At 35.9% G+C, this 15,502-nt stretch overlaps 1 protein-coding gene across 10 annotated transcripts in view; it reads left to right on the top strand.

Moving 5' to 3' along the window:
• Window positions 1–15,502, top strand: part of ZRANB3 (zinc finger RANBP2-type containing 3) — a 317,061-nt gene that overhangs the window by 21,815 nt on the left and 279,744 nt on the right. For 9 of the 10 annotated variants that reach the window (XM_007964848.3, XM_007964840.3, XM_007964841.3 and 6 more), the window contains one exon: window positions 3,104–3,271. In XM_007964848.3, the coding sequence (XP_007963039.3) occupies window positions 3,111–3,271 (161 nt within the window). In that variant the 5' untranslated portion in view covers window positions 3,104–3,110. Of the gene's footprint in view, window positions 1–3,103; window positions 3,272–15,502 lie in introns of those variants that run through there. The other variant, XM_007964850.3, reaches the window with a different exon arrangement.

Raw genomic sequence — 15,502 nt, 5'->3', positions numbered from 1 at the left:
AAATTATTTTAAGTTTTTACTTCTTGCCAGTGTTCCACCCTGAAACATTGCATCCTTCATCCCATTGACCCTAAAAAGTGCTTCTGAAACTCCTGTTACTTCTGGAAAGTGGACATGGTTTTCTCCTGCTGTTAGCCTTGCCAGAATGAATTTTACTTAATCTCTGCTCCTCTTTGAGTTTTGACTTTCTAAAGTCCACAATAGGTATATCTGATTAGTAGCTCCAAGGCAGGCTGGGAAAGTGATATTTCTCATGTGTATCCAGCCTCTATCTCTCCCTATAGGAACTTAGGCTCATATATTTTCAAGCATACCTGACATTTCCACTTCGTATCTTATAACCATCTCAAAGGATATCTATTGATCATTTTTCTCCCCTATTTATTTATTCTGTAGTCCTCACTATCCCAGCCAATTGCATCACTAACTCACTCCATCACTCTAGGTCCACATTTTGATTCTACGTTTCTCTTATTCTCTACGTGTACTGCATGAGCAGGTGCTGTTTGCTTTACCTCTGATACACTTCCTGAATCTTTTCAGTTTCATTGTTAAAGGTTTTTTGCCTTGTCTGTTGCAACCTGAAAACAATTTTTCTGCTTTCATGCTTTCCCTTTTTGCTCCATTCTCTATTCCTTGCTAAGTTTTGTTATGGGGGTGGTGGTGTTGAGAGGGTCCTATGGAGGCTCACTCATAAGTGTTTATGAGGACCTTATTCAGACAGAACTGACTCATAAATCATTTCTAAATTCGGTTGCCTACTGAAGCAGTGGAGGCTTTGTTGACTGGCTAAATCCTGTAAGAACATTTATCTCCTGGCTCCTTATTAATATCTTTGTCTCCTTCAGGTGTTTTTTGAAATATAAGTCAGATTGTGTCATTCCCCTGTTTAAACCTTCCATGGAGTACTGTCCAATAGAACTTTGAGTGAAGAGAGAAATGTTCTGTATCTTTACTATTAAATATCATAGCTTGGACCAGACATATGTTACTGTTGAGCCCTTGAAACATGGCTGGTGAAACTGGAGAACCGAATTTTCAAATTTAAATAGTCCTATTTGGTTAATGGTATATAGGACAGCAAACTCCATTAGCATTCCTTCCTTCTTAAAAAGGAATCCAAAGTTATTATCAAGGCTGTATATGATTTGGCTCTTGTTTATCTCGGTAGCTTCATCTTACACCATTCCCTCCTTTGGGTCATCAGCCACATTGGCTTTTTTTTTTTCCTTTATTTTTGAGATGGAGTCTCGCTCTGTTACCCAAGCTGGAGTGCAGTGGTGTGATCTCAGCTCACTGCAACTTCCTCCTCCTGAGTTCAAGTGATTGTCATGCCAGGATTACAGGCATGTGCCACCACACCCAGCTAATTTTTGTATTTTTAGTATAGACGATGTTTCGCCACATTGACCAGGCTGGTCTCGAACTCCTGACCTCAGGTGATCCGCCCACCTCGGCCTCCCGAAATGCTGAGATTATAGGCATGAGCCGCTGTGCCTGGTCCATATTAGCCTTCTTTTTGTTTTCTGAAAACACCAAGCCCTTTCTCAATTTGGGTCTTTTGCACTGATGCTCTCTACTTGGACTGCTCTTCTCTTAATTTTGATCCTGGGTGGCTTTTTACATCTTTCAGATCATAAGCCAAATAGCACTTCCTAAGACAGGCCACTGTTGGTCAGCCTACCTAAAGTGACCAGTACTCTTTAAATTCCTTACACTATTTGTGCTGTATTATAATTAATCATCCTTCCCATTCGATCAGGTGCAGCTGAAAACAAAAAAGAAAAACCATCATGTTTATTTATTTGCTAATTTTTAGTCTTCCCCTGAAGAATATAAGCCTTATGAGTGTGTGGGTCTTGCTTCTCTAGGTTGTGGCATGTAGTACTTATTTGTTATTAATAAATAAACACTTGCTTTATTCTCAACTTTAGCTGACACAGAAGTTGGTTACTTTTTTGGATGGAAGAGAGTTATAGTTACATAAGTCTGCATGTAATTGAGGAAAAAAGCAAATTTTTTTTCTTTGAGATGGAATCTCACTCTGTCGCCCAGGCTGGAGTGTGGTGGTATGATCTTGGCTCACTGCAACCTCCGCCTACTGGGTTCAAGTGATTCTGCTACCTCAGCCTCCTAAATAGCTGGGACTACAGGTGAGTGCCACCACGCCCAGCTAATTTTTGTATTTTTAATAGAAACGGAGTTTCAACATATTGGCCAGGCTGGTCTCGAACTCCTGACCTCGTGATCCACCCACCTCGGCCTCCCAGACTTGCTGGGATTACAGGCGTGAGCCACTGCGCCTGGCCCGCAAACTTTTTTTAAAAGATGAAATGAGATAATATAGAAACAGAAGGCAGGGTACCATCTAAATACAAAATATTATTATTTGATAGGCATTGTAGTGTAGTGGTATAATAGGACATTTTCTTCCAGTGAGAATATGATTTAATTTATAAGAATTTACAGATATATGAAATTTTTATGTCATAGAAAATTAAAATAACATCTGTGGAAAACCAGGGGGTGAGGAAGGTGTTAATCAGGCAGAGTTATACTGTGGATTCAGCTCATTAAAAAAATTAATTTTAATATTTAAACAATTTAATAATACATTAATTTAATTACGATAAATTTGATTTTGTAGTTAATGTCTTTGTATTTTATAATTTTTTAAAATGCAGCTTTACCTCACTCTTAGAAAATCTGGTGTGATATGAAAATGTGGATCCATAAAAGGATAAATTATTAAAGGACTCATCTTTCTCTAGCAGATTCATCCCTTATTTTAAAAATTATCCAATTTGTGGAAAATGTAGTTTTATTTGTAATTTATTAGTAATACATTTGTGGCGTTGAGCTGGTGTATGGTATTAGGGCTTGAAATAGTGCATGCCTAGAGAGTGCATTAAGTGATTGCTTTCAAACTCAGTGCTGTGAATTTTCTTAGTAGCTTACTGTGAGAATATGATTTAGTTTATATAAATGGTATGTCAAAGCTATTAATAAGTACTTTAATATTATTTATATGTGATTCTGTAACATACTTAGTAATATCTATTTCTTATACCCCTCCCTTTTTTGTTGTTTCTTTGTTTTTTAGGATCATCATGCCTAGGGTTCATAACATAAAAAAGTCTCTCACACCTCAGATTTCTTGTGTGACAAGTGAATCTGATAAACTGCTGGACTTTTTGCCTGACAGACTAAGAGCAAAGCTGCTTCCATTCCAGAAAGATGGCATCATTTTTGCCCTCAAAAGAAATGGCAGGTAAAATTCTTCTTTTAAGACATGCTAAAAACGTTAAATTCCTGGCAAGTGTATTAAAAACAAAGTTCTGTTCAAACTATTCTTTTCAAACAATCTTTTTTTGGTAGAATTGATTGTGACTAAGTTAGCTTTATCCATCTACTATGGTTGACTTATACTTCATGTTGAAATATGCCAAACCAATTGTGATTTCTTAAGAGAAAGTATGTTCAGTTATCTTAATTATTTCAGTTATCAGGTATTCTCAGCAGCTCATATATTTACAGTTTTCTAGAATGTTGCTTTCACATGAAACTAATTCAACTTATTTCCATTGTTTTTTGGTTTTTTTTGTCTCTTACCAGAAGGATTTTTTTTTTTTTTTTTTTTTAACAGACTCTGTCCTTTCACCCAGGCTGGAGTATAGTGGCATGATCTTGGCTCACTGCAACCTCTGTCTCTTGGGTTTAAGTGATTCTGCCACATCAGCCTCCTGAATAGCTGGAACTATGGGGTGCACACCACCACACCCGGGTAATTTTTGTTTTTGTTTTGTTTTTTTTAGGGATGGGTTTTCACAATGTTGCCCAGGCTGGTCAAACTCCTGGGCTCAAGTGATCCTTCTGCCTTGCCTCCCAAAGTGCTGAGATTACAGGCATGAGCCACTGCACCCATCCATTGTATTTTTATTCATTTTATTTTTCACCTTAGATTTAGCAACTTCTGGGTGTGTCTTATGAGTACCTTATAGTACTGTCTGTATTTCTTTACTTCTTTCAAACTTCATGATAGTTATATGATCTCTTCCATCAAATTGGGCCATTATATGGTTTTCTATATTTTTAAGGATAGCATTGTCTTAGTTCCACAGTCACATATATCATATACTTTCTCTTCAGCATTTTATTATGAACAATTTAAAAAACATACAACGAAATTGAAAGAATGTTAGAGTAAATGCTTGGTAGAGGCAACACACGCAGTTTATTATTAACATTTTGCCATGCTTGGTCTATCACGTATTTATCTATTAATCCATCCCTCTATCCTTCTACCCCATCAGTCCATTTTATTATTTTCATTTATTTCAAAGTAAATTACAGACATTATTATACTTTCTCATATATACTTAAGTATATGTATGATTAACCAGAATTCATATTTGTTTACAGATTTTTTTCTGTTGTGATTTAATTAATGAAATGTACAAACCTTGACAAATGCATATACTTTTATAACCCAAACCCATCATCCTAGAAAGTTACTTCATTCCCTTTCTCAGTCAGTCCCTACTCTCACATTGATCTGATGTTTTTTATTTTGCCTGTTTTTAGTGGTTTATATAAATGGAATCCAGTTGTATGTGCTGTTTATGAAAAACTTTTTAAAATTGTTGTAGTCTTATTGAGATTCATGTATTAGTAGTTTGTTTATATTGTACACATTTGTATTTATAACTGTTAGTTGACACTTAAGGTTATATACCTGGTGTTTTTCACCTTACACCTGCATCTTCTCAGTTTCTCCACCCTAGACATTACTTCTGTAGATTTCCATTGCTTTTATGGAGTTAGAAAAGTTGGCCGGGCGCGGTGGCTCACGCCTGTAATCCCAGCACTTTGGGAGGCCGAGGCGGGCGGATCACAAGGTCAGGAGATCGAGACCATGGTGAAACCCCGTCTCTACTAAAAATAGAAAAAATTAGCCGGGCGCAGTGGCGGGCGCCTGTAGTCCCAGCTACTCGGGAGGCTGAGGCAGGAGAATGGCGTGAACCCGGGAGGCGGAGCTTGCAGTGAGCCGAGATTGCGCCATTGCACTCCAGCCTGGGCGACAGAGCGAGACTCTGTCTCAAAAAAAAAAAAAAAAAAAAAAAAAAGTTGTACCCTTTCATATTCACATTGTTAACCATCCTCAAATTCCTGAAGATTCAGTCACAAATGACATTTTAAACTGCCATTTGACAGCCTTTAGCTCCTTTAGGTACTTCATATTTTGTGTGGTTGGGCTTCTCACTATGGCAGAGTAGAAAGAACATACGCTTTAGGTTTAGAATTGGTTTAAATCTGAGCCACTTACTATCTCTGTGATGCTGTGCATGCTTCTTTAACAATTCATACTTCAGATTCATTAACTATAAAATGGATTTTATAATCCTAATTACTGTGGTTACAAAAGAAGACCGAGTTCTTCATAATGGTGAAATAAAATGCCTTTTCCCTTTTTCGTAGCTAGACTTAGTAATTTCCAAACACTTGTCCCTGGACTGTTAACCAGTCCTAACAAAATATGGATACATGTAGCAAAATGAGAAAATAAAAACTATGCTGTTCATAAAGCAAAATTCACTCATTTTAGAGAACCTTCATTTATTTTGAGCTTAAGTCTTCGTTTTTGGAGGCTTAGAATTGTCCTTTCTTTTCTGAAAACATGATGTTAGTTGCGGAAAGTTTTTATTATATTATTTGGCAAATGAAAACTTGGAAATGTTTCCCATCAAGTTTTTTGTTTACTTGACCATGAAATAATAATTTCAGGATTTATAAATAATTTCAAGATATATTTTATCTTGAGTTCATTCTTCAGTAATATTTTCGTTGGCAATATAGGTCTGCTTTAATAGTTATTTTTTTCTTAGCACTTAGAAGGTTGTATCCTCCTGTCTTCTGGCTTCCATAATTGTCATTGATAATATACCCCTGAGTCTCAAAATAGTACCTTACAGATGACTTATTTATTACAAAGGGAAAAATTACAAAATGGCCAAGCTTGGTATTGCTAATAGTGGGACAGCCACATGCTTAATGTGGTGCACAGAAGAGACATAACATTACCTTATGTGGTGTTCTTACTGGAAACATTTGATCTGGGAATCATGGTGAAACTGTCCAACTAATCCAGAATGTAGAACATTTTTTCATGCCAACTGACTTGGACTCTTCAAAGGATTCAGTGTCATCAAAATCAAAGGAAGTAGTGTATCAAGGAAAGTCTCTAAATTGAGAGAGACCTAATAACTATACCATCTAAAAGTAATGCACAAGCCTTGGTTAGATCCTGGATCAGTAAAAAGAAAAACTTTAGGGAACGCTTTTAAGATCACTGGGAAAATTTCATCTGGACTCTATTTAGATGATGTTATTGGATTAATGTTGATTATCTTAGATGAGGTAATGGTGTTGTCATTGAATAGAAGAATGTTCTTGTTTCTAATAAATGCATGATAAAGAATTTTCAGACGAAGAATAGTGCTATTGTTAGTGCTATACTTTCTACGTTTTCCCAAAAGGGAAGGACTTATGTTCAGAAACATTTTGAGTGGATGAACCAAAATGTTAACAGTGTGAATTTAGTGAGTAGTATATTCTGGTGGGTGTCTTCATTGGTGAGTGTTACAATCTGCGGGGTATGCTCATTGAATTATTCTTTTTTGCTCTTCTGTGAGTTTGAAATTTTTTTAAATAAAAAAAAATCCGTCCAATTTTTGTTCCTTTGTGCATCATCTGACTTGAAGATTTTCTCGTCTTTGGAGTTCTGCAGTTTCACTATACTTTATTCAGTATGGTTTTCTTTTTATTTATCCTGTTTAGGATTATTGTGCCTTTTAAATCTGGGATTTGTGTTTGCTGATTCTAGGAGATTCTCAGCTATTCCCTCTTCAAATATTGCTTCTCCCCCATTTGTTTTGTCTGCTGCAATTCCAGTTAGATTTATACTTGACCTTTTTCTTTCATCCTATGCCTCTATTAATGTCTCTTATATATTTTCTGTTTATTACATTATGACTGTTTTCAGGTTCTCTTATACAGTTCATAACCAGCTGGTCTAATCTGCTGTTTAACCAACCTATTCAGTTTTTTTAAAGTACTTTTTATTTTATTTTTTACTGCTATGTAATTTACATGGACAAAGGTATACAGATTGTGAATGTACAGCTTGAGGAATTTTCACAGTGTAGCATCACCAAGATCGAGAAATAGAACATTGCCAGCATCACAGAAACCTCCCTCTTATCCCTTCCAATCATTACTACTTCCTTTCTCTTGAAAAGTAACCACTATCCTGACTTCTAACATTATAGATTGCTTTGCCTGTTCAACTATATTATTGTAATTGTATATTCTTTTGTATCTTGTTTTTCTCAACATTATTGTGAGATCAATCTATGTTTTTGTATGTGGTTGTAGTTCGTTCATTCTCATTGCCATGTAAAATTCCATCTTGTGAATATACCATAATTTATTCATGCCACTGTGGAGCATTTGGGTTATTTCTAGTTTGGGGATCATAAAATAGTAATGATATGAATGTTCTTATACAAATCTTTTGGTGAACGTATATACACACTTTGATGTGTATCTACCAAGAAGAATTGTTGGATCATAGGGTGTGCATGTATTCCATTTTAGTAGATAATGCCTATATTAGTTTGCTAGGACTATCATAAAAGCATACTGCAACTAGGTGGCTTAAACAACAGAAATTTATTTTCCCACAGTTTTGGAGGCTAGCAGTCTAAAATTAAGGTGTTGGCAGGGTTGATTCCTCTTGAGAGCTGTGAAGGAATTATCTTTTCCAGGGCTCTCCTCTTGACTTGTAGGCTACTGTTTTCTTCCTATTTCTGTTCAAATTATCTTCCCTCTGTTTATGTCTCTAGGTCCAAATTTGCCTTTTTTGTATGGACACTAGTCATATTCGTTACATTGGTGATACCCTAATGACTTCATCTTAAGTAATTATGTCTGCAGTGACCATATTTCCAAAAAAGGTCACATTTTGAGGTACTGGGGGTTTGAACTTCAGCATATGAATTTTGGCGATATGTAATTCAACCCATACCTCTGCTAAACATTTTCCAATGTAATTTCACCAATTTTTTCTTGTATCAACAGTGTTTAAGAGTTCCATTTATATCTCATCCTCACCAACACTTCATTTTGCCTATCTTTATTTTCATTTTAGATATTCTGGTAGGTATATAGTGATGTATATTGAGGTTTTTATTGACATTTCTCTGATGATAAGTAAAATGTAATATCTTATATGCTTATTAGTCATTTGGACATCTTTTGTTAAGTGCCTGTTCATGTCTAATCTGTTTTTCTTCTGGATTGTCTATTTGCCTTTTCTTGTTGTTTTGTAGGAGTCCTTTTGTCAGATTTATATTCTGGATATGAGTCTTTTATCAGGTATATTTATTGCAAGTAAATCTTCTCAGGTTGTGTTTTGCCTTTTCCTTGTCTTAATGATGTCTTCTGATAAGCAGAGATTCTCAATTTTAATGTCATCTTACATAATCTTTATCTGTATTCGTTCTATGCCTGGCACTTTTTTTTTTTTTTTTTGAGACAGAGTCTTGCTGTGTCTCCCAGGCTGGAGTGCAGTGGCCCTATCTCTGCTCACTGCAACCTCCACCTCATGGGTTTAAGCAATTCTCCTGCCTCAACCTCCCGAGTAGCTGGGACTACAGACGTCTGCCACCACACCCAGCTAAGTTTTGTATTTTTAGTGGAGACGGGGTTTCACCATGTTGGCCAGGCTGCTCTCGAACTCCTGACCTTGTGATCCACCCGCCTCTGCCTTCCAAAGTGTTGGGATTACAGGCGTGAGCCACCGTGCCCGGTCTGGCTGTCACTTCTTTGATCAAATTTTAAAAATCTTTGTCTACTACGAAGTCATGAAGAGATTTCCTGTGTTTTCTTCTAAAAGCTTTATTGTTTTAATTTTTACATTAATTTGATTTACAATCTACTTTGAATTGTTTTGTGTATATGGTATGAAGTAGACATCAGGATTGATTACTTATTTATTTATTTATTTTTTTTTTGAGACAGAGTCTTGCTATCTCCCAGGCTGGAGTACAGTGGTGCGATCTTGGCTCACTGCAACCTCTGCCTCCCGAGTTCAGGTGATTCTCCTGCATCGGTCTCCCGAGTAGCTGGGACTACAGGTGCACACCACCATGCCCAGCTAATTTTTGTATTTTTAGTAGAGACAAAGTTTTACCATGTTGGCCTGGCTCATCCCGAACTCCTGACCTCCACTGATCTGCCCACCTTGGCCTCCCAAAGTACTGGGATTACAAGTGTGAGCCACTGTGCTTGGCCTCACTTACTTATTTTTAAGTTTATTTTTACATATGAATGTCTACTTGATCTAGCACAATTTATTGAAAAGACTTTTTCCTACTGCATTGTAATGTTACTTTTGTCATAAATCAAGTAATTTTATGTGTATACCTTTCTAGGTAAGTGCTGTCTAATGGAACTTTCCACTGTGAAGGAAATATTCTTTATGTGTACTGTTCAATTCAGTAGCTATTCACTGCAGATGGCTATTGAGTACTTGAAGTGTGACTAGTGCAACTAATGATTGCATTTTTAATTTTACTAATTTTAATTAATTCAAATTTAAATAGTCACATGTTTAGTACCTACCATATGGAATAGTGCAGTTGTAGATTCTTTGTTTTGTTTCTCTGTTTGCAGTCTTTGTGTCAGTACCATACTTCTTCATGCTTCTTACCGTAGCTTTATAATAAATATTCTGGTATCAGATAGTATAAATCTTTCAGCCTTACTCTTTTTCAAAATTGTCTCAGCTATTATTGACTCTTTGAATTACATGTAAATTGTAGAAGTCATTTATCAATTTTCACAAAAAAATTTGCTAGGATTGTGAATGAAGTTTTATTGCATCTATAGATCAGTTTGGGGATAATTGATATATTTATAATACGGAGTATTTCATTCCGTGAACACGAATTATTTTTACATTTACTTAATTGCTTTTTTGGTGTCCTGTATACCTCTTATCTTTTTTGTGTGTGCTGCAGTTTTGATATTTTGCATGTAGCCATATTCAAGCTTACTGATGTTATTTTTGCTGTTAATTAATTTATTGAATTCTCTTAAGGATGAGACCATCACTCAATATACTTGAAATCAGAAACCACTCAATTTCTTTCTTGATAAGCAAGGGAGAACTGTGCTTCTTAGCCATGACTTTCTAAACAAAGCAAAGAGTTGGTATTGCACTGGGCTTTAGAAGCCTGGAGACTTTCAAAAACAGGAGTGTTTAAGGACTGTGTGAAATTTCTGTGTATACTTTAGGGATTAGCTGACTACCAGAGAACAGTTAGTCCTTTCTTTTCTTGAAATTGGAGAATAGGGACTTTTAACTTTCTGTTCTTAATTTCAGAAAGTGTATTTTTAAGTCCAATTCAGCTCTGCCTGCTTATGTTGGTAGTGTCTTTTTTTTTGCTATGTTTTAATTCTGTCTTATTTCTGTAAATATTTAGAACATACTTATTTATGTAAGTCATACTTATTTACATTCTTTGAAGTCCTTTAGAGGTTAATTTTGCCTTTTATTGTTGTATGTGATGGTTTATTTCCCAGTGTATTTGCAGATGTCTTAAATTTTGTTCTAATAAATAATCTTAATCTGTGGGGTTTTTTTTGTTTTTTTGTTTTTCTAAGACAGAGGTTTGCTCTTGTTGCCCAGGCTGGAGTGCAATGGCACCATCTTGGCTCACTGCAACCTCTGCCTCCTGTGTTCAAGCGATTCTCCTGCCTCAGCCTTCTGAGTAGCTGGGATGACAATCGCATGCCACCACGCCTGGCTAATTTTTAAAATATTTTTAGTAGAGATGGGGTTTCGTCATGTTGGCTAGGCTGGTCTCGAACTCCTGATCTCAGGTGATCCACCCACCTCAGCCTCCCAAAGAGTTGGGATTACAGACGTGAGCCACCACACCTGGCCAGTCTGTGGAAATTTTGAGAGATGTAAATGAGTAAGTTCTTCAATGGAGGATTTGCAAAATTAGATTCTTGGCTTGCAGTTTCCCAGGTCACACAGGTAATATAAATTCAAACCTCAAGTTCATTTTTAGGTAGGCTTACTATTATGAATTTCGATCATTAATTTTCATCTCCTGCCAAGCTTTAAGTTTCCTTATTAGCTTAAAAAATTAAGTATAGTTTAATTTAATAAAATATATGGATTTTAGGTGCACAGTTTTATAGATTCTGATACACTGAATACCCCTGTGTTTTCAAAAACCTCCGTCAAGATATAAAACATTACCATAATCCAAAGTAGGCCTCTTTCTAAATAATCCCATCCTCCTACATTAAAATCACTGATCTGGCTTCTGTCACTAAAGTATATTTTTTATAGTTACTTGGTGCTCTATTTTTTCAACTTTTTGAAGTAATTTCAAATGTACAGAAAAGTCACAAAAGTGTAGAATAACTTTTATGTATATTTTACTTAGAGTCACAAATTTTTAACATTTTGCCACATTTACTTTATTATTCTCTCAGTCTACACAAACACACACATACATGTATATACACCTATGCTTGCATTCATCATGTTCCTTTAATTTGCAATACTGGCTGCTCTGCCTATGGAGTAGCCATTCTTTTATTCCTTTACTTTCCTAATAAACTTGCTTTAAAAATAATAATAATATGCTATAGTATAGTATGTATTTTTTTTTAAATAAAGACATTCTCTTACATAGACACAGCACAGTTACCACATTTAAGAATTTAACTTTTTATTTTTTTTTATTCTTAGTTTTGTTTTTTTAGAAATACGATCTTACTCTGTCACGTAGGCTGGAGTACAATGGCACAATCATTGCTCACTGTAACCTTGTATTCCCGGACCCAAGTGATCCTCTCACCTCAGCCTCCCAAGTTGCTAGTATTACAGGTGCACACCACTGTGCACAATGTCTTTTTTTGTAGACAGAGTTCTGCTGTGTTGCACAGTCTGATATTGAACTCCTGGCCCCATGTGATCTTCCTGCTTTGGCCTCCCAGAGTGCTAGAATTACAGGCATGAGCCATTGCACGTGGATGGAATTTAACTATTATACAATACTTTAATATACTTATATTTTGTCAGTTGTCCCTATACTGTCCTTTATAGCATGTTTTTTGTTCAGTGTGAAGATCTAATCCAGGATCACTTATTGCATTTAATGATATCTTTTTGTTTCCTTTAATGTGGGACAGTTCCTTATCCTTTCATGACACTGGCCTCAACTTATTTTTATGTTTCATCACAATGAGATTTAGATTATGCAATCTTTCCTGCATCAGTACATAGTGAGATTGAGGTCATATGCTTTTCAGGGTATTATTTTGAGTTCCTTAGCCCCAAGGCCAAGTTCCTGGCCAAAGTTTGGTCCGGTTTCACTGCATAGTTAACTGTTTTTTCTTCTCACAGTTGTTTAGTATGTAACAATTAACATGAGATATTGTGACCATGCAAATATGCTGCTCCTTCTCTGATTTTCCCTCTCTTGGATTTAGCATACATAGATGGTTCCTGTTCAAATCAAATTTTGTCATGATGGCTGTAAAATGATTTATTAATTGGCATTTATTATAAAGAAGTACCCCCCTTCTGCCCCTCTCCTCTCTCCTTTCCTTCCTTTCTTTCCTTTATTTTCCTTTCTTCCTTCCTTTTTTTTTTTTTTTTTTTGAGATGGAGTCTTGCTCTGTCTCCCAGGCTGGAGTGCGGGTGGCCTGATCTCGGCAAGTTCCGCCTCCCGGGTTCATGCCGTTCTCCAGATTACAGGCATGAGCCACCGCGCCCGGCCCTCCCTCCCTCCCTCCAACTGTCCCTCCCTCCCTCCTTCCTTCATTCCTTCCTTCCTTCCTATTTCTGTCCATCCATTCATCAGAGATCCAGTGGCAAAAGAAAACAAACCGGAACTAGATTTAGATGGACTCATGAATTTGTTACTGTATCGTATCTTAGTTTTCTCTGTTTTGGAACATGCTACAAACAGAATCATGCAGTTTATGTGGATCTTATCTCACTCAACATAATGTTTTAGCAATTTCATCTATGTTGTTTTACCTCTGAATATGTCACAATTATTTTGTTCATTTACTTGGTGATGGACATTTGGGTTGGCTCTGGTGTAGGGCTCTTACGAATAATGATGGTCTTAACATTCTTAGACGAGTCCATCTGTGGACATGTTTCCAATTCTTTTGCTAGAGGAGTCTGCTTTAACTTTATTTAAAAACTGCCCAACTTTTTCCCATGAATCAACAGTATATGAGAGTTCTAGATGATCCACATCTCTGTCAACATTTGATATTGTTAGCCTTTTTTATTTTAGGCATTCAAAATGAATGGCTATTCGAGAGGTAGCTTATTATGTTTCACTTTGTACTTTCTTAATGATGTTGAACATGTTTCCCTGTACTTACCAATCATCCTTGTATAGTTATATATGTTATATACAACATATAATAGATATATTATAAAGTGTTGTAATGTTTTGCCCTTGTTTTAATAGGGTTGCGTTTTTATTATTTATTGGAACTTCTTTTCATATTCTAGATATAAGACTTTTGGCAGATATATATCTTGTGAATATTTTCCCTAGTCTGTAGCCTCCTTTTGATTTTCCTTCTCGTGTGGTATTCTAATGAACAGAAAATTTTAACTTAAAAAAATTAACTTCATCAAGTTTTCCTTTTATAGTTAGTGCTTTCTGTATTCAACCAAGTCATTTCATACCTCAGGATTACAAGATCATCTTGTGTTTTCTTCGGGAAGCTTTATAGTTTTCCTTTTTCTATTTTGATATATATAGATAGATAGATAGATATATTCGATCTCAATTTTTAAATACGGGGTGAGGTAAGAGTTCTAGGTTCTGTTTTCTTTCATACTAGTATCTAGTTATTTCAGCACCATTTGTAGAAAAGTCTGTCATTCCCATAAATTACCTTGGCACTTTAGTGAAAAATTGACCACATATGTCTAAATCTATTTCCTGTTTGTTTCCTTTTGCCACTGGATCTCTTTTTCTGTTGTCACCCTTCTTCCATTTTCATTTAAGCACCAGCTTTCTTAGGCTCAAGCTTTATTTAGGACTCTTATTTCTGCTATCTATTTCTATTAGGTCTAGGGCGTTATTCTTGTTGCTCTGCACGGTTCTTCAGTCCTAAGGTTCTTTGTTGGTGGCTTCTATAGACACCTTCAATGTGGCATGTGTTTTTATCACTCATCACTGTGTGTTTGACTTTCTCTTTGTAAGTTTTCATTGACTATTGTAAATTACCTTTACTTTTTCTTCAGACTGGTGCTACATTTTAAAAGATAATGTTTTACCTAATTTAGCATTTCTAGGTGTTTGCAAAAGGAGGGATTTTTAGAATATCTAAACCATCATAGTACTGGGAACAGAAACCTTACAGTTAAATCTTCATTCATTCTGGATTACACTCTTTATCATAATAAAATATCCTTATTATAAAAATCACTGAATTCTTTCCTTTCCTCCTCTGAATGTGATCTCTAATTAGTATCCCAACAACTGTTTCATTCTGTCCATGCTTTCCTAGCATGCCTTTAACCATCTTCTTATTTTCAACATTTTTGAAACCTTTAGATGAATTTTTATGTTACAAGGTTAGGTTTCACTTTGTTACTCAGTTTGTCTTTGCTCTTAAGTAACAGTGTTAAACTCACTTTCATTCATTGATATTAGTGTTATATGTAGTCTTTATGCAATTATCATAGTATTTGCTATGGTTTCTATTGCCTAAAAATATGTTTTTATATGATCACTCTATGATCCATTAAATATGTCATTATATAAAACATGTTTTCCTGTTTTTGTTTAGTATACACCATTAGTAATTTAAAGGTTTGGTTTGGAATCCATTGGTTATCTTTATAACTAATGTTTTGTGTGATATACTTGGTTCTCTATTTTATTGCTTATTGTTTTCTTACTCCCAGTTATATGCAATGACATTGGTATATTGCCTTTTTCTCCCTCTCTGTCCTTTCTGAGCACATGATATCAGTTGGTTAAATTATTTTTTTGATGTTCACCTTTATATCTTTAATAATACTTGCACTTTTCATTTATAAAAATACTTACATGGCTGGGCGTGGTGGCTCATGCCTGTAATCCTAGCACTTTGGGAGGCCGAGGTGGGCGGATCACGAGGTCAGGAGATCGAGACCACCCTGGCTAACACGGTGACACCCCATCTCTAAAAATACAAAAAAAATTATCCGGGCCTGGTGGCGTGCACCTGTAATCCCAGCTACTCGGGCTGCTGAGGCAGGGGAATTGCTTGAACCAGGGAGGTGGAGGTTGCAGTGAGCGAAGATTGCACCACTGCATTCCAACCTGGGCGACAGAGCGAGACTATGTCTCAAAAAAAAAAAAAAAAAAAAAGCCGGGCGTGGTGGCACATTACT

This window comes from Chlorocebus sabaeus, chromosome 10 (assembly GCF_047675955.1).
Source record: "Chlorocebus sabaeus isolate Y175 chromosome 10, mChlSab1.0.hap1, whole genome shotgun sequence".
Taxonomy (NCBI): Eukaryota; Metazoa; Chordata; class Mammalia; order Primates; family Cercopithecidae; genus Chlorocebus; species Chlorocebus sabaeus.
Note: the sequence above shows the minus strand (reverse complement) of the source record. Positions and strands in the feature narration are given on the sequence as shown.